The sequence below is a fragment of the Equus caballus genome, chromosome 10, assembly GCF_041296265.1.
Source record: "Equus caballus isolate H_3958 breed thoroughbred chromosome 10, TB-T2T, whole genome shotgun sequence".
In the NCBI taxonomy this organism is placed as follows: Eukaryota; Metazoa; Chordata; class Mammalia; order Perissodactyla; family Equidae; genus Equus; species Equus caballus.
Genome location: NC_091693.1, coordinates 80,318,115 through 80,340,419, shown reverse-complemented (window position 1 = coordinate 80,340,419; position 22,305 = coordinate 80,318,115). Strand labels below are relative to the sequence as shown.

Below are 22,305 nucleotides of genomic sequence, written 5' to 3'. Positions count from 1 at the left end.
TTTAATAGGATTTTTTTTTAGTGGTATAGGCAAAGCAATTTTGAAATTATTCTAAATTTATTATAGGAATGAGCAAAAGAGTAAATGTGTGTTGATGCTGATAGGAACCAGGGTTCTAACAGCGGAGGGAAGTACATGTAAATATGGAAGGGGGGTAGGCAAGAAAGAAATTTGTGGGGATAGACTGGAATTTGTAGTATATGTGAAAATCTCACAATTTCTAAAATATGTCAACATGCACAGATAGTATATGTGTAGGAATATGTGTCTGTGTATTTGCACAGGCATTTACATGCACATTGTGTACACACACACACATATATTTCCCAGCTTATCGGCTAAAGGGTCTAGAAATGAAGATACCTAGCATCCAGATCTTGGTCTCTAACATCATTCCCCACCAAAAGAAACAAGGGTTCCCTGGAGAAATGATTCATTCCAGGGTTTGGCAGGTAGAAGACGAGCCAGGGAGTGCTCAAAAAAACAAAAGAAGATAGGAACATGTCACAAAGACAGATCCAATGTGAAAGGGCTCTCACTAGGTAAATCTAGGAGAACTTGAGGAACAAAATAATTAAGAAAAGTAATGAATTATAGACCATTGGGGGGGGAAACGGGGGAATTTACTAATTCATATTAATAATAGATAAATACACAGGAAAGAAGAAAAGGCCCCTCCTTAGAACAGACTGAGTATCAACTGGTAAATGCGGCGCGAGTGCTGGAGTTGAAAAATCATCCCCTGGTAAGCATCAAAGTCAAGGCTACTTCAGGCAAGAATCATCAATGGATGCTAAACCTGACAACCTGACAGGACTGAGGGGGGATTTAGATATGAAAAAGAATATTTATATGGTCTTAATGTGTCTCCCCACAGACTGCCTGTTAACTGCAAAGGAAAAAAAGTAGTACAGTTATGTGTCACTTAACGATGAGGATATGTTCTGAGAAATGTCTCATTAGGCAATTTCGTCATTGTGCGAACACCATAGAGTATACTTTGGCAAACCTAGATGGCATAACCTACTACACACCTAGGCTATACGGTACTAATCTTACAGGATCATCATCATATATGCAGTCCGTCATTGACCGAACGTCATTATGCAGCACATGACTGTAATCACACTAGGGAAAAAAAAATCGAACACTGTCTGACCCAGCTGATCAAAATTAACATTATCAACAAGGGGCAGATAGACATCATCTGGATGCCCTGAGAAGGACACAAAATCACTGATGTAGAAGTCCAGCCAGGAACCTGAATCCAATCATGAGAAAACATCAAACGACCCAAAATGAGGAACACTATGGATAAAAAATAAAGGGTAGAGGGACAGTACTGTTTGCAAGTGCCAATTTCACAAAAGAAAGGATTTGGATATGTTCCATATCAAAGGGATCAAAGAAATGTTGACAACAAAATACAATACTTGATGGCAGACTGGAAAGAAAAAAAGATGGTATAAAGGACATTAGTGGGTCAATTAACAAAAATGAAATATAAACATTAATGTATTGTGTTAATAGTACATGTACGAACATTGAAAACTATACCGTGGTTATGTAAGAGAATATCCTTATTAAGAAACATATACTGAAGCACTTGAGGGGTAAAGGGACGTGATGAATGCAACTTATTTTCAAATGGTGCAGAAAAAAAATGTTATGTACATAAACAAAGAAAAAACAAATGATAAAGTAAATGAGGCTGTTAACAACAGTTTAATCTGGGTCAAGGATATGTAGGTGTTCTTTGTTCTATTTTTATTCTCATAACTTTTCTATAAATTTGGCATTATTTCCAGTAAAAGTTCAAGAAGTAGAAGGAAGCACTAAGGATAATGAGGTTAGGGAAGAAAGGAATAAGTAGTATGCAGGGGGCGGAATATATGGAGACAATGATGGACTGGGAGCAGAGAGACTCGCTAGTGGATTAATTCAACAACACACACAGAAAATCATTCCTTCAGAGATGATTTTCCACAGAAATCTCTCGACTTTAATACTATTTCTTCCTAGTCACATGTGGTCATATTCCTCAAGTTGGTTTATGCGGTACTAGCTGGCTGGCAGATCCTAATGCAGAGAGAGGCAGCTCTAGGACAGTAGTGCAGAGCAGAAATTCTGGAGTTAGACTGCTTGAGTGTGAATCTCGTGAAATTTACACACTGTATAACCCTGGCCAAATCACTTCACCTCTCTCTGTGCCATCATGTCCTCAGGAAGATTTTTTAAAGTTTCTCCATGTCAGTTGTAAGAATTAAATCAGATAGTAACGTTAGATTGCAGAGCGTAGTACCTGACACGTTCACTATTCAACCAGTGTTAGCTATTGCAGCATCTCTGCTTAGGGAGTTTCTGAGGGGGAAAGATGGCTACAGGGTGAAACTCTAAACACAGCCTAATTTGTTCCCACACAATCTGAATCACAATGAATTTAGCCAGACAAACCTAAACATGAGTACTCCCTAGGTATGGGCAAGATCGAGCAAAAATGGGTTGAAGCAGGAAAATGTCTGTGCAGAGTCAGATGAAATAACCTTGGAATTTGAGAACTTCTACACAAAGTTAATGACAAGGACATCCAATCAAGTATGTATAGAACCCAGGTCGTGGCCTCAGAAGCCAGGCTCTAGCCCAGTAATACTCAGTCACTTTTCTTATTTTCATACATATAAACCTCCACAAACCAAATCAAAGATAAGGCACATTAACCATTCTTCTCCATGTAAGTATATGGTTATCAATTTTAAAAGATGGATACTTTTTTTTTTATCTTATCACTCAAGTCTTTCTTCCCCTCAAGAGTTTTCCTATTTAAGTAACATACGTAGCTTTACATTTCGACAACGTATGCTGTTGCAATGTATGGTATACTCCTCCCTAGTGGTTTACTTGGGGGAAAAACCCCACAAAATTCTATCAGCATCATCTTTGAAGTCACAAAAGTGTTAAATATTAGCTATTACACAAACGTGGTTGTCTCTTAGCCACTATCTAATGATAATTAAAAGACTATTCTATCCATTTAATCTCTTAGCATTATTACTACGACTTTGACTAATAAAAACAAGGAATGTCTCTACACTAGCTTAACCATTAAATAAAAATACCTGTTCCAACAAATGGATCAAAGACAATATCATTTTCTTTCACTTTTCCATGGTTGGCCATGATAAATGATAAACCAGCATCCATGCTTGTATTTCCAATAAAATGTCTCTTTTTGACACTGTATGACTCGATAAGCTCCCTCTGTCCATCTGCAATCTAGATCAGAGATAATTTTCAAATTAGTATAACTGTACAGAAGAGATTCAAGATAATCACTCACAGTGAAACCACAGTATCTTGATGATAACTTCTTTCCGCTTACTTCTGCCCTAAATTTTAAAAATGTGATTAAGGTAGTTACAGAGAAATATCTTTTATTTCTTAGTGTGTCCCATTTAGTTTGACTTTTCAAATCAAATTTGGATTGAAGTTGATTGCAATTAACGCAGGGGTTGGTGGTGAGGAAGCTTTACCCACTTCTTTTTTCTCCTAAACAGCAATATTCTCGAACATAAGCCACAGCTTCCACTCGCACACTTACAGCCTCAGGGAAGCAGGCAGAACTGTCCTGCAGTATTTCATGTCTGTTCAGAATGGAAACCTAGACTGAAGAGCTCCCCAAATGAGACCCCTCAGCTATCACAGCACGCTGCCTTTTCTCTGCTTTATTAAAAAGCAGTTCAGACTTTCTGACAAGTCCTGTGTTCATGCTTCCAGGTCCACCACCTCCTAGCGAGGCCCTATATCTAACAAATCTCTTGCACTTCACAGGAATCTCTGGAAAAACAAACGGCACAAGACACACAACCACATACTTTTCACTGATTTTAATTCATACAGTAGTTCTGACTCTTCAGCTGCTTTTAAGTTCTACATATAAAGAGTCAAATACAAAGGCATAACATTGAGCTTTTAAAGAAACAAACTGAAATAGGTAAAAAGAATACTTGCTTACCCATCTACCAAAATAAACATTATGTGGATTCTCAGGGATGCAGTTTGGGTCCAAACCATAATCCTCCAAAAGAGAGAATATATGCTGTGGCTTCTTTAAATTCACTTTTCCTTCAAATGGCAGAAACTCAAGTGCCTAAAAAATAAAAGCAATCCTAATGTCTACAAAAATTTAAAAGGAAAAATAGTGCTTATATAAGCATGCCTATTTTATAAGTTTGGTAGCAATATTACATAAGACAAAACATGAAAAGTACTTAGCACACAATGTGCTACAAAATAAGCACTTACAGACACTGGATATTATTATATATCAACAGTGGCTGGAGGACACTAATCTCATAGGTTTTTCGGTTTGTGCTAATTCACTTACATCTATTCGTTTGACTTTTTCTTCTTGTGTCAATGTTTTATTAAATGTATGAATCTTTATTTTATACGTTGAATCTGAATGCAGAAATGGAACCTAAAATAAAAGCAAATAAAATCTGTAAGCTTAGAAATTCTACAGTATCTGCAGATATGTCTATATGAAACCACTTTTCACTACGCACCATCTTCTCCACAGGGTAGCTCCTAAGAGAACGATACAGCTCCTCTGAAGATCTTCCATGACCCCACAGTTCAAATATGGACCTAGGAAATAAACGATTGGTACTAACCTCAGTAGAAATTAGTTCATGTAGTAGTAATAAGTAACAACTACTTCACCAGTTCCTTATGCTCACTCCACTAAAATAATTGCCTAAGTTTTCTAAGCTATAAATGTGAAATACACAGCCTGGAAACAAATAGAGCATTTGTCACAAGTCCAAATTATGCACAGGAGTTGAACTTTATACAGAAAGAGAAATTTAACATAAATGAAGATTTTTCCAAGTTTTCATCATAATATTTTTATACTAGAATACAAATGATGCAGTAAAATCACTTGTTATTTTAGTGAAATGAGTGAAAAGCTGCAGGAAATCCAATTTTTCCCAGTGTCCTCTCCATAAAACAAAAAGGAAAATGACCAGATAAAAATGTTACTATTAATATCTAGCTATTACTTAGTAACATTTAGGAACTATTAGTTACTTTTATTACTTAGAAAAACAAAATTCTTACTATAAAAAAATATTATCAGGGCTGGTGGCACAGCAGTTAAGTTCACACGTTTCAGCAGCCCGGGGTTTGCCGGTTCGGATCCCGGGTGCAGACATGGCACCACTTGGCAAGCCATGCTGTGGTAGGCATCCCACATATAAAGTAGAGGAAGATGGATGTGGATGTTAGCGCAGGGCCAGTCTTCCTCAGCAAAAAAAGAGGAGGACTGGCAGCAGATGTTAGCTCAGGGGTAATCTTCCTCAAAAAAAAAAAAAAAAATCAAGTTTCCATCAATTTCAAGGAACATTTAAACAATTACAACCAAAAATTCATTACAATCAATTAAACAGTTTTTAGAATTAGTGATAATGGAACTTGGTCTATACATTAGCATAGTGTTACACATCTAAATTCAAACTACTTTATAATTGTAATCAATGCTGCCATTAGGATTGAGAACATTATCCTTTGAAAACAAATTCCTCCTTGACCCTTTCTTTAAATTTATAGAAAGAGGGCCTCTACAGCAATTTTCCTCTGACTTAACTATCACTTAAGCAGTGACCTCAGCTACACAAAACAGAGAATAAAAAGCAACACAATAAAAAAAATTACTCAAAAATATCCCAAAATTCCATGTATTCACCGTTTTTGTCTTCTTCTTAATGTTTAAAAATTATAAGCTTGGTCAACTCATTCTCTCAACAAACATGTATTAAGGATTACTACATGAGAGGAATTGTTCTAGGTACCACTGGGATACAGCAGAGAATAAAGCTCCATGCCTTCATGAAACTTAAGGGAGAAAAAACTGGGCAAATAAACTGAGAGAAAACATAGGCAACACAATCTATGGAAAGGGAAAACTCTGAAAACCAAAATAATAAAAAGCAGTAAGAGCTAACAGCTAATATAACACAAAGTACAAGGAACTGTCCTAAGGCCATTTAATATTAACCCACTTATTCCTCATAGGAACCCCATGATGGAGCTGCCAGTATCATCATCCATTTAACCAACAAGCAAACTGAGGCACAAAGAGATTAATCTCAGGTCATACAGCAATTGATAAAGCTAGGATTCAACCCCAATCCTTCTGACTCCAAACTCCATACTCTTTACCACTATGATACGTTGCTTCTCAGAAAGAAAAATGCAAAAAGACCAGGAATCCCAAGCCATTCAGGAAAGGCACACACAGTTCCACACATCGTAATTATCCCTAATGAACTATTCTACAGTATAACACAGAAATGAATGCTTGTAATAACCTAGAATCAATAAAATATGAATACTCCATAGCCTCCTTTCCAGAAAAAATTTACATATTAATATATTTAATATTAAAATGGTCAAAATAAACATTCGACATATAACATAAACTTGAGTTGTAACTGAAACATTAATTTATAGTAACACCTTTTATGATTTAGATTTTCAGCGTAAACAGTTTTCATATATATAATTGTACTATTATGATCCCTGTTTTAGAGATTATAAAGCTTATATGGATTGCCCCATTTCTCATGGGTGCTATACAAGTAAGCGTGAATGTCAACTAATTAATATAAGGTTAATAATGATCTAAAATATTTCACTGATTAAAGAAGTAATAATGAAAACTTTCTGACAAAAATCCTTTAAGGGAATATCCTTTGAGGAAAGAAGGGAAATGGAATCGGGAAAGGTGCACAGGGAGCATCAATGGTTTCTGTAAAACATTTTCTTTTTCTCAAAAAAAAAAACCTGTGGCACAGAACACAATTGAGAGCCCAGAAATAAAACCACACACCTATGGACAGCTGATTTTGACAAAGGAGCCAAGAACATACAATGGAGAAAGGAAAGTCTCTTCAATAAATGGTGTTGGGAAAACTAGACAGCCACATGCAAAAAACGAAAGTAGATCATTATTTTACATCACACACAAAAATTAACTCAAAATGGATTAAAGACTTGAATGTAAGACCTGAAACCACAAAACTCCTAAAAGAACATACAGGCAGTAAGCTCTTTGACATCAGTCTTAGCAGCATCTTTTAGAATACCATGTCTACTCAGGAAAGGGAAACAAAAGAGAAAATAAACAAATAGGACTACATCAGATTAAAAACCTTCTGCAAAGCAAAGGAAACCATCAACAAAATGAAAAGACAACCCACCAACTTGGAGAAAATACTTGCAAATCATATTTCCAACCAGGGGTTAATTTCCAAAATATATAAAGAACTCACACAACTCAGCAACAAAAAAATGAACAACTCAATCAAAAAATGGGCAAAGGATGTGAACAAACATTTTTCCAAAGAACATATACAGATGGCAAACAGGCAGATGAAAAGATGCTCAACATCACTATTAGGGAAATGAATCACTATTTAGGGAATTACTAAAACTACAATGAGACATCACCTCACACCAGTCAGAATGGCTATAAAAAACAAAACAAGAAATAACAAGTGTTGGAGAGGCTATAGAGAGAAGGAACCCTCACACACTGCTGGTGGGAATGCAAACCGGTATAGCCACAATAGAAAACACTATGGAGATTTCTCAAAAAACTAAAAATAGAAATACCATATAATCCAACTATTCCATTACTGGGTATTTATCCAAAGAATATGAAATCAACAATTCAAAAAGATTTATGCACCCCTATGTTCATCACAGCATTATTCACAATAGCCAAGACGTGGCAGCAACCCAAGTGTCCATTAACAGATGAATGGATAAAAGAGATGTGGTATATATACACAATGGAATACTACTCACCCATAAAAAAAGAAAAAAGCATGCCATTTGCAACAACATGGATGGACCTTTAGGGCATTATGCTAAGGCAAATAAGTCAGATAGAGAAAGACAAATACTGTATGCTTTCACTCATATGTGGAAGCTAAACAAATACATAGATAAGGAGAACAGATTAGTAGTTACCAGAGGAAAAGGGCAGTGGTGGGAGGGCAAAAAGGGAAAGGGGAGCATGTATATGGTGATGGACAGAAAGTAGTGACGGTGAGCATGATACAACCTATGCAGAAACCGAAATAACGTACACCTAAAATTACACAATGCTAAAAGTCAATGCCAACACGACCTCAATAAAAAAATTAAAAATTAAGAAAGAAACACAAAAAATCTATAGCAAATATCTCAAAATGTTGACACCTAACAAGGTAAACATGGTTTGTTTTTCATTGTTTTTGTGGTATGCTCAAAATATTCCATATTAAAAATAAATCAACCAAACAAAATTAACTTTCAATCCCTATTCTACCACTGAAAAATCTGAGTTTAAGCTAGTTTTGAGCCTATGCTTATTATAGTCTATTTTAATTCTGGAACAAGTAACACTACAATTAGGATTGTGATTTTTATCCTTTGCAAATGAATTCCTCCTTTGCTTTCTATTAAGTTTACAGAGAGAAGACCTCTACAGTAATACTCCTTTTACCTAGTTAACCCTTAAGGTATAACCTCAGCTCTGCAAAATAGAGAATAAAAAGTGGCCAAGGCAATTATTACATAATATTATACAATCATTACACAATTACTACTTGTACTGCCATTAATAAAATATATGCACCAGAAGATATGAGATTTGAAGAAAGTGTACAAGTTCTTGGTCCTCAAATAGCTATTTTAAACGTAGTAAGACTTAACGTCAGAAACCAAACACCTCTTAAAGCCATAAATTTTAAAACGCTAATCTAAAGTAATAATTACTCAAAGGATGTGTTTCTAGCTTATGTTTCCATTTTCTAGCCATTTTTATTGAATAAGATAGATCCACTAACAAGCTTCACTTTAGGAAATTAGATTTAGTACTGCGGCTAGTTTTCAATAGCATGAACTTAACTGAAGATGGGGCTGTAGTCTACTCAATACAGCAATTACATATCATGCTATAAACACTACTAATCATGTTAGTAAAACTAGATATATATAAATTCTTATTTGTACTGCATTATTAAATATTATAATTTCTAAGGAAAACATGGTTTTCAGCAATCTGCCAACATGTTAGGGAAAAAAAGCAAGTCAAGGATAAGTTGTTCAATTTTTAAGATGCTAGTTGAAAATACAGTTTAATTTTCAAACCCAAAGATATAAAATTTTCCAATAGTGTGGGGGGGGGGGGAGGAAGAAAAAAAGAAACAGATGCCAACAATAAAACCTAGAAAACACTCAGGTAGGGTGAACGATAAATGACCTCATTACATTAATCCATACCAATGCACGATAATCAGAATTCCTCTAACAAATAAAACAGCAAAACATAATTCCTGGCAGGCCTCACTTTTTGTCATCTTCCACTTCAATCTGCTCATCCAAGTAAAAACCAATTATAAGAAACACATTTTTAGATTTTCAATACTTTGCTTATAATTAAATGTGGCATTTGTCCTATGTAATAACACAGCATTTTCATCTTACATTCCCTAAAACGGAAGTTTAAAACAATTATTCCAAAACAAGTGTTTCTGCATTTCACCACTGAGACTCTCATCTGGAGTTTCAGCAGACAACTCTTCTCTGTTCTCCCACCGCCATCCAGTGGCAAATGCAGGTAACTGCAAGCAACTCTGAGTTCCCCTCAACCACCACCACCTTCCACTTTCTGCCAGTAAAGCAAAGAGTAGGACAGAGTAGTTATGAGAAGTACAGTGTACATTATAGGTGTCTCTTACTTGGCACACACTGTCCGTTTCATTAAATTTCTGGCAATCTCTTCAGAGGGAATGCTAAGAATCCAAAAAGGAGACTGAAAGAAAGAACAATATACAACTTACTTCTAAGTGGTTTTATGGCCTCACTTGCTCTTATTCAGGAAGTCAATAAGGAGAGATTCCTATTTGTTACTCTCATGTAAGACATCTGCTCTGACTCTAACCAAAATAAAAATTTGCTCGAATAGTAAAAAAGTAAATTATCTTAGTAGGTAACCTGTTAGGATAATATCAATGTCAGAACACTTCTATAAATGACTCTAAATGAAAATATCAGCAAATTTAAGGTTATTTAAACTTAAGGTTAATCTTGTATTTGCTCTCTTATGTAGTCTGACCAAAAGAATGCATATTATAACCCAAAGTACAGTCTCAAATTTTTTATTGTTGCTAATCATTCCTTAAAATAAAGCTATTTTATTTTTAACTTCTAAGTAATGTATTTTTTTGAATGATCCCTCTTTTTCTAGGTAGTTGTAGCCACCTGACGGGAGGAGGCGGGGCTCTTTGAAATAACTATGATGGAAAATCATAGGGTATATTATTAAATTACCACTGATTTCTATTATTTTAGCTAAGGACAAAAGTTCCAGGTGCATCGGGGGGGGGGGGTTCCCAATGCCCTGTCAACACTCAAGATGAGAGGCACTTTTAAACTCCACCCAGAGAACCCCAGAGCACAGCAAAACGCAGCAGGACCCTGACCTCAGTTCATCACCCTCACCCAACTGTATCCAGGCTCCCTCTTCTCCTCCCTCGATAAGTGAAGGTCACTCAGCAGCACAAGTCCAACCCCAGGGACTTTCAACTTAAGTTCTCTCATCTTTTGCAAGAAACCCTCCCTACGCACCCAGTCTTTCTTCTTCCAATATTACACTACTCTACGGAAAAATTCAAAATAATACAAACAGGAAAAAAGACGGTCATCTTAGTATTATTTTTATTAGGAAAAGTTTAAAAGCAACCTGAATGAAATGAAATTGTTAGGTAAATTATGGTAGAGCTAATCAATGGAAAATATTTCACAGCTCTGTTAGTGATGAAGGCTATGTAGCAACGTGTACCTAAATTAACACTATGAAGTGGAAAAGAGACTGCAGAAGTTCCTAAGTAGCATTACAACTGAACGAAAAAAGTACATGAAAAAAGACTGGAAGGCAGAATTCCCAAATTATAAGTCATGTCAAGGAGGAAGAACTGTGAATGATTTTTTCTTTTTCTTTTTCTGTTTTCCAAGCTTCTCTAATACACTGATAAACTATCAAATACAAAATAAATTCACAATCTTACACACGCACAATTTCACATTTTAAAATGATTCCCAATATAAGTCTGAAATTCTGCTAAATTCTAAATTTGAATTCTAATCACACATCATCAATATTCTTTTTCAGTGAAGGGACAGATATGAATTATAGTACAATTGTTGAATTAAAAATTAAAAACTAGTAAACTGGGGCCGGCCCCGTGGCCAAGTGGTTAAGTTCGCTCACTCCGCTTTGGCGGTCCAGGGTTTCCCCAGTTCGGATCCTGGGCGCAGACATAACACCACTCGTCAGCCCACGCTGAGGCGGCGTCCCACATGCCACAACTAGAAGGATCCACAACTAAAATATACAAGTATGTACCAGGGGGTTTATAGGGAGAAAAAGAAAAAAAAAATCTTTAAAAACTAGTAAACTAACTGAATACTGGAAATAAACCTAAATTTTTTCCCAAAATATCCTTTTTATTCAATTGCCCCCAGAAATACAAGCAGCCATATAAATATAAATTTAAGATTTGCAGTTCTCCTCAAACCTACAGTTCTATTTATAAGTATATTACGTATGGTATAATGAAGACTATAAACTCAGCTTACCTTTCCATAAGTTCCTTGATTACTGATGAACTGACCTCCAAAAAGTGAAAGCAAAGACTTTATCTCCTATATTGAAAATATTACAGAGGACATACTTTAACACAGGGAACTCAAAGTCTATGAATAGATACAATATAATAAGATTTTAAAAAAACAATGGCTTGATGATCTACCTGAGGCATTTAAATTTCAACACTAGACAAATTACAACTCTGGGTTCTGAACAAATTTTACAGTCACAACCATAGTAAGTAATTTCTGAGAAATTTTAGACAACAGGAGAGCTGCCAAAAGACTTGGTTAGAAAATGCCCTGATTCTGAAAAGGAAAAAAACAGATGACAAAAACTACAGATTAGTAAATCTGACAACTGACGAATAAAAATAAAATAATTAAACAGATGATTACAGAATGTTTAGAAGAGAAATAATGATTAACTAGGGAGCATCACTGTGGGTTCATTAAACACAAGCCATATTGAGTTAACCTCTTCTTTCTGGATAAAGTTACAGAACTAGAAAGAGAACACAATAGCTACTTAAACTCATCAGGTATGCAAAGTTGTAACCTATTCAGATAGTATGTATATTCTATGAAGCAATCACTTTGTATGGATGAACGTAAGATGACTATACAAATTTTATGATTTGTACTACTAACAAATTTTGTTTCCTCAAATAACATAAAGCAGGTAGAATCCCTCTCCTCTGTGTAGGTCTTAGAGAGGAGGTAACCTAACATATATATATATATGTATATATATAATAGAGAGAGAAGTGCCCCCGTTGCCAGGTGCCTACAATCCTCTTTCCTCCCAGCTAGGAGAAGGAGCCTTTAACTCCAAGCCCATCATGAGCAACAGCCACCACGAGAGAAAGTATACCCAGACTGCGGACATCCTCCACCTCAGGATCAAAAAGAATGGGAGGTTTGAGCAACTAGTGCCTTTTCTGCTTTCCTTTTGTCTATGCAACAAATCGTTTTTTTTTTAATTCCTGGTATTCGAAGAGGCTAAATTCAGTTGAAGCACATGGACAGACCAAGAATTAGCATGGACTATCAGTAAATCACTGAAAGTAGCCCAAAAGCCATTTTGCAAGATGGCCTTCACAAATTTAACTAGCTGGCCTCACTGGACCTGGCAGGCAGACCACAATTTGATTTTCAGCTCTTCCAAATAGCAGCCGGTGGTTTTATACAGGACATCAGCTCTTTCAGCTCTCAGTTCCCTTGTCTACAAAAAAGGAATCACAGCTATCTCATGAGGTAAGCAGGTATGTAAAGAGGGGAGCACAGAACCTAGGCTGTTAGCAGGGAATCAAGATGACGATGACAACACTGCCCTTGAAGTCCAGCGGCTCAAGAAATCAGGGAAGATAGACAGAGTTTAAATACTGAAAAGAAAAAACAAAGTTATAGGTTAAGTTACTTGGTCTAGAATCATTACTGTTCATTCTCTATTAAAGCATATTGTGAAATCAGCTTTACATTGGAAACATCAAAGTTTGCTGCTCCTGGAATAAACCGTTAAGAATCAGCAACAGGCGGGCTGGCCCCGTGGCCGAGTGGTTAAGTTCGCGCGCTCCGCTGCAGGCGGCCCAGTGTTTTGTCGGTTCGAATCCTGGGCGCGGACATGGCACTGCTCGTCAGACCACGCTGAGGCAGCGTCCCACATGCCACAACTAGAGGAACCCACAACGAAGAATACACAACTATGTACCGGGGGGCTTTGGGGAGAAAAAGGAAAAAATAAAATCTTTAAAAAAAAAAAAGAATCAGCAACAGGCTAGAACACAAAGGCTCTATGAGCCTAAAGAAAAGTGAAGGCTTATGGGAAGTTGTATGGTATAGAGTTAGCCCCACTACCCAAAACTTACGCAATGACTTAAGACTGAGAGTAAATGCGATAACCTAAGCTCCAAATTTAAAAGCAAAACATTAAACTACTCCATCAATCTACTTTGAAAAAGTAAAACGAAATATTTACTCATCTTATGGTAAATTCACTTCCTAGTTGAGAATCTTTCTACATTAGGAACAAATGAATCTGTATTGGATATAAAACTATGGCATCATCTACAGCATGCCTGATGCATTAATTCACCTGAGCTTTCCAGTTCTTTCAGCCACTCACTTTTTCATCCGTTTAGTTTGCTTCAGAACCAGCAATAAAACCCAGGTGGCTGAACTTTACTTTCAGTACAATAAGGCGGCTGCCAACTAAAATTGGCCCTGATTAACTCTACAGAGGTAAAACCAGACCACACTTACCTTCCTAATCTCTTATTTTAATCATAAAGGCAGCTACTCATTACAACTTTCTGCCTAGCAGTTCTAATACAGTAGATGGGCCCAAAAGTGTAGCTGATCCTTTTGATTACCTTTCCCAAAGGGATCCTTTCACTCAAGTCAATATTTATTAAACAACTGATAAGTGCAAGGCACTGAGCTGTGTAAAGATAAATATATATTTATCCTCAGGGAGCTTAAGGTCCAGTAGAACTAACAAAACACTTAACCTAGTAACTGAAATGTGAGGTGTAAAACAGCGAGTGCTCTTAAAGAAGCAAAAAAGTATTCTAGTAGAGTACAGGGGAGGAAAAGGTTACTTCAGCTGTAGAAGAAAAGTTTCAGCGGAAACTGACAAACCCTAAACACAGAATTTGTATAGATGAAAGAGGACTTCCACTTCCAGTACCAGCACACTAGGTAATTCAGATTATGCCTCCTGCTGAGAAGAAGTAGAAAATCCTGACATCTGCTTGAAGACATGGAGAGATCACAAGAATTACCAAACCAATATCCAGGAGAGGACAGAAATCCCAAGGTGGAGCCACTTGCTCCCTGGGACAGTTACCAATTCCAAAAGCAGCGGTGAGGGTGGACAGCCCTTTTGATAGCTCAGTAGAGAGAGGGCGATAAAAAGAGTATAGGACCATCCAAGGGGGGGAAAGGAGGCTTGATACACCACCCAGTTTAGACTGGGAATCCCAAAAAGCAACACACCCTAGGAGTATGTTTGAGTATGTGTGACTCAGAACAGAAACAGAACTTAATGCCTGAAAATGAGTTCAAGTGATCCTAGACCGTTAATGCTCCAATGTGCTCCTATCTTCTCAAGAGGATTTACATCATCCTAGGCTTCATATTATGTCTTCAAATAAATTTTCAAGTAATCTGGCACATATTTAAGAAATAACGCAGCACATAAATGAAAATGCACCAAGAGAAATAATATGCAAAAGAAACAGACCCACGGGACCTCTTTTATCATATTTAACATAAACTGTGCTTTCTATATGCCTGTATTTTATCATACTTAACATAATTATGCTTTTGATATTGAAAGGGATAAAAGACAATTAAGAATTGGCAGAGGATGAAAAACTATTAGAAAGAAATTGCAGATTTGAAAAGAATCAAGTGAGGGTTGGCCTGGTGGCACAGTGGTTAAGTTCGAGCACTCCACTTTGGTGGCCCAGGGTTCACAGGTTCAAACTCCAAGCATGGACCTAGCTCTGCTTGTCAAGCCACACTGTGGCAGCATCCCACATAAAACAGAGGAAGATTGGTACAGATGTTAGCTCAGGGCCAATCTTCCTCAAGCAAAAAGAGGAAGATTGGCAGCAGATGTTAGCTCAGAGCCAATCTTCCTCACCAAAAAAAAAGAAGAATCAAGTAAAAAATACAAACCTAAATAACTATGTGCATAAATCTAAATGAAATTGACCTTATAAAATTAACAGATTGAATACTGTGATAGGAAAGACCCAAACCAGAAAAAAGGGAGCACAGGGAGCAGAGGCCAAAGCAGGAAAACCATGGGGGGCTGGGGTCCCGTATCATTCAGGGAATGATGGGGAGTCCATGGTTTTGGCTGCAGTGAGGGCGAGGAGGGAGACAGAGGAGAGAACCATGCAGTGAGGGGCCCTGAATGCTAGACTAAGGAGTTTCAGCACTGGGACAACGAGGACGCAAAACAGAACTGAGCTTTTGGGAGATTAAACTGGCACCAAGGTAAGACACTGACTAAGAAGAACTTAAGGAAGAAGAAACAGGTAAAATCACCAGGTACCAGGGATGTTATTCTTAAGACTGCAGCCTAACTACTCCATTCTTATTGCATGCCTGACCATAGGCACTCACCCTCCTTGGCCTCTCCTGGTTTCACTCCAGTATCCTCTAAGTGGTATCCCTTCTCTGGTACTCCAGAATTATCTTTCTAAAATACAAATGATTACTAGTCATTTCCCGGTTTAAAAAGAAAAAACACTTGCAACTTCCTTGCTTAAAAAGGAATAAGGAGGGGCCGGCCCCATGGTCGAGTGGTTGAAGTTAATGTGCTCCACTTCAGCAGCCTGCAATTCACAGGTTCAGATGCTGGGCGTGGACCAACACACCGCTCATCAAGCCATGTTATGGTGGCATGCCACATAGGAGAACTAGAATGATTTACAACTAGGATATACAATTATGTACTGGGACTTTAGGCAGAGGAAAAAAAAAAAGAGGAAGACTGGCAACAGATGTTAGTTCAGGGCCAATCTTCGTCACCAAAAAGCATACCAAAAAAAAAAAGGGAAAAAGAATCGATGGCTCCCTCCCCATTAAATCTAAAATAAAATCCAAATTCCTTGTGATAAACAAATGAAAAGGAATAGTATATATTGGAGTATATGAGGAAGTCATTTGATGTAAAACCAAATCTGCTTGACCTTGTTTTTTCCAAAAACGCCTGATGTGGCCCATTGATCATGCATTATACATCTGCTTTAAATATTTACTATGCCCCAAAGAAGGATGCCCCTAAAGACAGGGATGTAGCTTCCCCATATCAGTGTTTCTTTAAGGATGAGCATCTCTCCCTAAACTAAGGATTAATTACTGACCTGCTGTGCTCACCTTGTAACCACTCACCTTGTGACCACCAATATGGTGTGCCAGCAAAGCAATCTCATGACAATTGTAAAACGGACATTCCTATCATATGTGATGTATGCTTTTTGTTCCAAGACAGTATATAACCACTCCACACACCCTACTTCTTCGGTGCACTTCCTTCCCTGGGGAAAGAAAGCCCTGGACTAGTCCTCAGATCTAGCTCATAATAAACTCACCCCAATTTTGATTTATAGATTAATTACAGATTTGATCGACACTTGCAATGGTTTCAAAACACTCCAAAATCTGGATCCTACCCACCTCTCTAGCCTCACTGTGCACTATTTCATCCTGCCTCCCCACACACCCCACACCACCACAATCAACCATCCTCTGTGCCTTTACACTTGCTCTTCTTTCTTTCTCACTGAAGTGGGCTTTCCAGTTCTCTTCACCACAGAACATCTCCTTTATCAATTAAGATCCAACTAAAATACTACTTCCTCCATGAAACTCTATGCCCTTGCACCCCTATTTTGCCAATGCACCTGCCCAACAAAACTAATCCTGAATCAACGCCACAATCTTCCTTCATAACTCCTAAGGCCAGTGAATTGAGTACAACTGAAGAAAATCACAGAATCTTGGCACAATCACAAAGACGTGATCTTCACCCTTAGCTGGGTTTCAGCATTTCTCTAACACCTGTGTTCCCAATTTAATTTGTCAGCTCCCTCTTTTGTTCTCAATGACCATTTCCAATTTTACTATTTTTCACATTTCTCCATTCAACTCCTTGATCCTCCATCTCCCAAGAAATAACCTTGACTCATTAATTACCTAGAAAACAGGCCCTCAGGCAGCTACCTCAAACCCATCCTAACTCTCCTTTGCCCATTCTCCCCTTCTATTGAAAGGCCAACACTTCCCATTGTGCCCTTATATCCATTCTCCTCTTCCCTTCAGCCCATAAACAGAAAACTGTCTTCAAGGGGGAAAGATCCCCTCCCTTGACCCTGGGTCCCCCCAAACTGTTAACCAACCTCTTACTTTCCCTTCTTAAGTTCTAGTCCAGTCTATCTCCCCTTCCTCATTTTCCACTGACCACTAAACCAAGCAATCTGGCTTGCCCCCTAAAACTACACAACAATTGTAGTACAATTCCTAAAACTTTACCTTCCTGATTTCTATGGCCTTACATCCTTCCTCACACCCTTCTGACACTCGCCTATCTTCTTCATGACCTCCTCTTTTCTCACTTCTCCTTAAAACCAATGCTTCCAAGCATGTATATTTGGCCCACCGCTCTTCGATGACATGCTTGCTCTGAATAATTTTATTTTCCCTCCTAGTGTTCATATGCAGAAGACTTCCAAACATTTACTACCAGCTCAGACCGCTCCATCACACTCTATGCATACTCATAAATTCAGTGCCTCCTGGTCATCTCCATTTGATGACACACAAGCACACCAAATTCAGCATAACCAAAATTTAAATCTTACTTACATCTGCCTGTGCTCCGTATTTTAAATGCAGACACCCTTATATCTACCCCAGGAGTCATCCTTGACTGGTCCCTCTTCCCCCCACATTCAATCAGTCATCAAGCCCTGACGATTTTACCACCTAAACATTTTCCCAGTCTATCCCATCTTTACCCCTTGCCCTAGTCCAGGCCTTCTTAATCTATTAAGAAGACTCTTCCAACAGACCCCCAACTGGTCTCTGACTCTAGTCTTATTCCTCTCAAATTCATCCTCCATATTGCCAAAGTGGTTTTTTCTCCTTAAATCTGATTCTGTCACTTTCTTACTTAGCTCTTCAATAAATTCCCCTTCCAAGCTCCAGGGTATTCCAGGCTTTGCATTTGCTGGCCCCTAGCCACCTCTCCTGCTCTCTTCTCGTCACTCTCCGTCACACACTTGGTAATCCGGTAATAATGAATTGCTTGTAATTCTAATTTACCCCTTTCCCTCTCCTCGGCCTGGCTAACTCCTACTCATCCTTTAGCTTACAGTTCAAGCGTTACCCTCACGCAAGCCATCTTAAGGCCAGCATCCCCGCCACCCCTCAGGTGGACTAGATTCTCCTCTATAGGCCCTGATACTTCCCTGCGCATCTATCACTGCACTTACTAACGTCATTTCATAACGCTGGTTTTTGCATCGGCTCACCCCTTAGCCTAAATGGTAAGCTCCTTGAAAACAGAAAATATCTTTGTCATCGTTATATCCCCAGAGTCTGGCACATTCGATCAGGTACTCTGAAAATGTTTCTTGAATGAATAAATAAAACGCTTATCCCAGCTTCTCCATCCTGTAACCCCTACCACCCACCACCACTCCGCCCCGCCCCCTCACGGAACCAGTCCCGCATATCTGACACTTGTAACCCTGCCTGAGCATCTCTGTCGGCTGTCCCTACTCTCCGCTACACGAAGGGCTCCTGGAGGGAGGGGACCGGTCACATGCACCCGCCTGCCTCAGTACCTGGCTCACGGTGAGGAATGAATGAAAAAGCTTAGCAAGGCCGAGCGAGGCCGTCTCCGACTGCTCTCTCACACACCGTCCGCCGAGCTCCCACCCGTCCCGGGGGCCGAGGACTGGGGACGCTTGACCTCCCGATATCACCCCCAGGAACCCTGCGTGCTCGGGCGGGGCGGAAGCCCCCACCACATACGAACCCCCCTCCCCGCACCGTTCTCCCTCGTCGGAGGCTGAGGAGGGCGCGGCGCGCTCACCGGCAGGCGGAACTCCAGGTGCTCTTGCGCCATGAGCAGCAGATACCTGTTCAGGGGGCCAGGCAGCGCCATAGCAGCCGCCCGCGGTGCGCCTGCGCGGCCCGCGCTGCGACCCGCCCCTTCTCCCCACGCAAAGCCGTTTCCGCTGAGGCGGAGCCTGAGGGCCGGAAGCGGAAGCGCGGCGAGGTGGGCGCTGTCCCGCGCTTCCTAGCGCGCGGACTTTGAACCCGGCCATTCTTGGAGGGGTTGGCTGGGCTGCGCGGCGCTTTCTGGTTGAGGTTCTGAAGTGCCAGTGGCTGGTGTGAGGGGCCGCGCTGTGGATAAGACAGGGCCTTTCCTAGTGGTCCTCCCACCTGGAACGTCCTCCCACCTTTCTCTACAACTCTTAAAATCCCACTTCTTCAGCACTGGACTGAAATTTCACCTTTTCTGGGCAGACTTCTCCGACCGCTCCAGACTTTGGGGACTGCCTTATCTGGGCCACTCATTTAACGTTTAGTATGCTTTTTGTATTTTTCCAATAACTTTTCAAGGATGCACGCCTTATGAGCCAATTAGGATAAGCTCTTGAGGACCGAGATCATCTCTCTTGATTCGTACTCTACCTCACAGAAAACAAAACCATGTGCTCCTCAAAGTACTCAATATCAGGTTGAGATGCTAGACTCACATGACCAATCCTCAGCCGAGTGTATACTAAAACAATGATGAAAGTTGCTTCTAACTATTAACCCTGGCACAGATTTCAGAGTGGCACATAAAATAAGTAGCGTATTCGTAAATTTTAATTAGCATATTCTGTGTATATGTATTGTTGCTTTGAGAGTACTGAATCGTTTGCATTATTGAAAGCTATTTCTTTTGCATTTCAGCGTAGTATTGATTCAAATTTCAGTTCCACTACTTACCACCTACATGCTCTTAAGCAATTTCTTAGCCTCCCTTAGCCTGTTTTATCTAAAATGGAATAATTCTGCCTCCCTCAAGGGAGGATACAATTACAACTGTTGCAATTACAATTAAGTGGTATAACGTACATAAAGTGTTTAATGTAACACCTAGCATATTGTGTGGGGCCAATAAATGGCATTTGAGACTTTTCTTCTCTTAAAACATATGAGAATTCCTCCTAGCAAGCAATCTGCCTTTCTTGGGAAAACGTCTTGATAATTCTACCTGCGGTAAATGAATCTGAGGTGCATAGATGTCTCTTGGCCCCAGGGCTTCAGAGAAGGGGAGAAAAGTACTCTGGCATATGAAAAGGAAATCGCTTCCTCCTTGAGCAGAGAGGCCCAGGTGGGACAGAGAACCAATGGAATGGTAGCGGAAGGATGTGCAGCACATGATATGCCCCATCCCCAAAACTTGTCAGAATTACCAAACACCTGAGATTTTGATCAGGCAACTTTTTAGGGGATATCAAAGGGGTGCTGATTTTCATGCTAGGGTTAATATGATGCTGTGCAGAGACAGCAAATGAGATTACAGGGCGTAGGAGAACCCAGATGAATTCAAGTTTCACTGATTTTTCACATGGGATCCTTTGAGCTAAGGTTCATGACTAAAGCCCCACTAATTCTCTGCTCCAGGAATGAGCAGGACAGCATCTATGTCATGAATCTCAAACTGGGGGATACATGGTCCGGGGAAGTAGAAAGTAACCCTGCATCGGCCATTAAGGTTAGTGTGGAACTACTCAGTTCAATTAAACCTTTGAGGGACTCACAGCCAGACCTGTTCAATGTTTTGAGCTTACAAGAGTAGTTAAGGAGCAGCAAGAGAGTACAGACTTTGGAAATTGGTGTTCAAATTAGCATCGAGAGACTTGCAATTTTTTTTTTTTAATTTGTACTGGAAGGGGCAAGGAGATTCACAGTCTGTCTTCTAGGAACTGACCCAAAGCTCCGTCTGTGCTTCATCCACCAGGGCAGGCATCTTAGAGACTCAGCTCCTCCTGTGAGATTACTATTGTGCAAGCATTGGAGCCTCTGGTATAGGCTGCTGATTATTAAAAAACCAGAAGCATTCCTGGGAAGTGAGGACCAGGAACTGGAGAGGAGAATTTTGAGTTCTGGTTATAATAGGCCACTACAGTGTTGAGACTAGTAGGACATAGAATCAGTGAAGAAAGGAAATGAGTAGAGAGTTAACAGGTCCCAGCAGCAGAGGGAATGTGTAATGTCAAAACTGCCATACATGTGTCTCAGGCTGAGCATCCAACACTTGAAAAGGGATTGAGTATCATCCAGAACCATAGAGATTTGTGTACCAATGAGAGGGAGAAAAGTTCTCTTCATATGTATTAAGACGATTTTTGCAATGAGTAAAGAACAAGGGGCTTTTGAACAGTTTGGAGAATAAAGTTTTATTGGGACAAGTTATATAAGAACTATGGAAACTTCACTATAGTGAAGCATTGCTGAGGGAGTTCTAATTCCATGAAATGCCAGAAGGGTCTCCAGTATCTTGAATCTTAATGAAGATAATTCAGGAAGCGAAGGGAGAAGTAACACAGGGTGCCCTCTGGAAACAAAACTGAACAAGTTGGGACTTTGAGGCACCAGCTCAAATTTAAGCAGCTGCAGTTAATTTAAGTATTACTCAATACCTCGAGGTCGAATTTTGAAAAAGCAAGGTCTCCCAAAGTGGAGAAAAGATCTTGTCCTCTGGTCAAAAGACTACCCAGAACGAACCTGAAGTCCTAGTTGCAAACTAGCACCACTAAGTTGCCACCTGTGAAGCAGGTTCTGTGCAAAGAAAAAATGTGAAGGAAAACAGGATGGAGATTCAGCCTTCTCTCCTGGTCATCCTTAAACTCTAATGATGCCACAATTCAAATAATCAAGGGCCATACATTTCCAGGCAGATGTAAGACAGTAGGCTGATTGAGCTAGGCTAGAGGAAAACAACTCTTCCCCATTTCTCAGCAACTGGCTGAAATAGAAACAGTTTCCAAAAGGAGCCTAACCTAGGGCATGCCAAAATTAGGG

The 22,305-nt window shown here is 39.3% G+C and overlaps 1 protein-coding gene across 6 annotated transcripts in view; it reads right to left on the bottom strand.

Moving 5' to 3' along the window:
* Positions 1-19,459, bottom strand: part of TRMT11 (tRNA methyltransferase 11 homolog) — a 58,424-nt gene extending 38,965 nt beyond the window's left edge. For 2 of the 6 annotated variants that reach the window (XM_070225478.1, XM_070225479.1), the window contains exons 1-8: positions 19,316-19,447; positions 11,692-11,757; positions 11,324-11,437; positions 9,792-9,865; positions 4,566-4,647; positions 4,385-4,477; positions 4,013-4,147; positions 3,117-3,273 (exon numbers count right to left, since the gene is read on the bottom strand). In XM_070225478.1, the coding sequence (XP_070081579.1) occupies positions 3,117-3,273; positions 4,013-4,147; positions 4,385-4,477; positions 4,566-4,647; positions 9,792-9,865; positions 11,324-11,437; positions 11,692-11,757; positions 19,316-19,387 (793 nt within the window). In that variant the 5' untranslated portion in view covers positions 19,388-19,447. Of the gene's footprint in view, positions 1-3,116; positions 3,274-4,012; positions 4,148-4,384; positions 4,478-4,565; positions 4,648-9,791; positions 9,866-11,323; positions 11,438-11,691; positions 11,758-19,315 lie in introns of all 6 variants that reach the window. The other 4 variants (XM_023651027.2, XM_023651028.2, XM_023651030.2 and 1 more) reach the window with 4 other exon arrangements.
* Between the last annotated feature and the right edge of the window lie 2,846 nt (positions 19,460-22,305).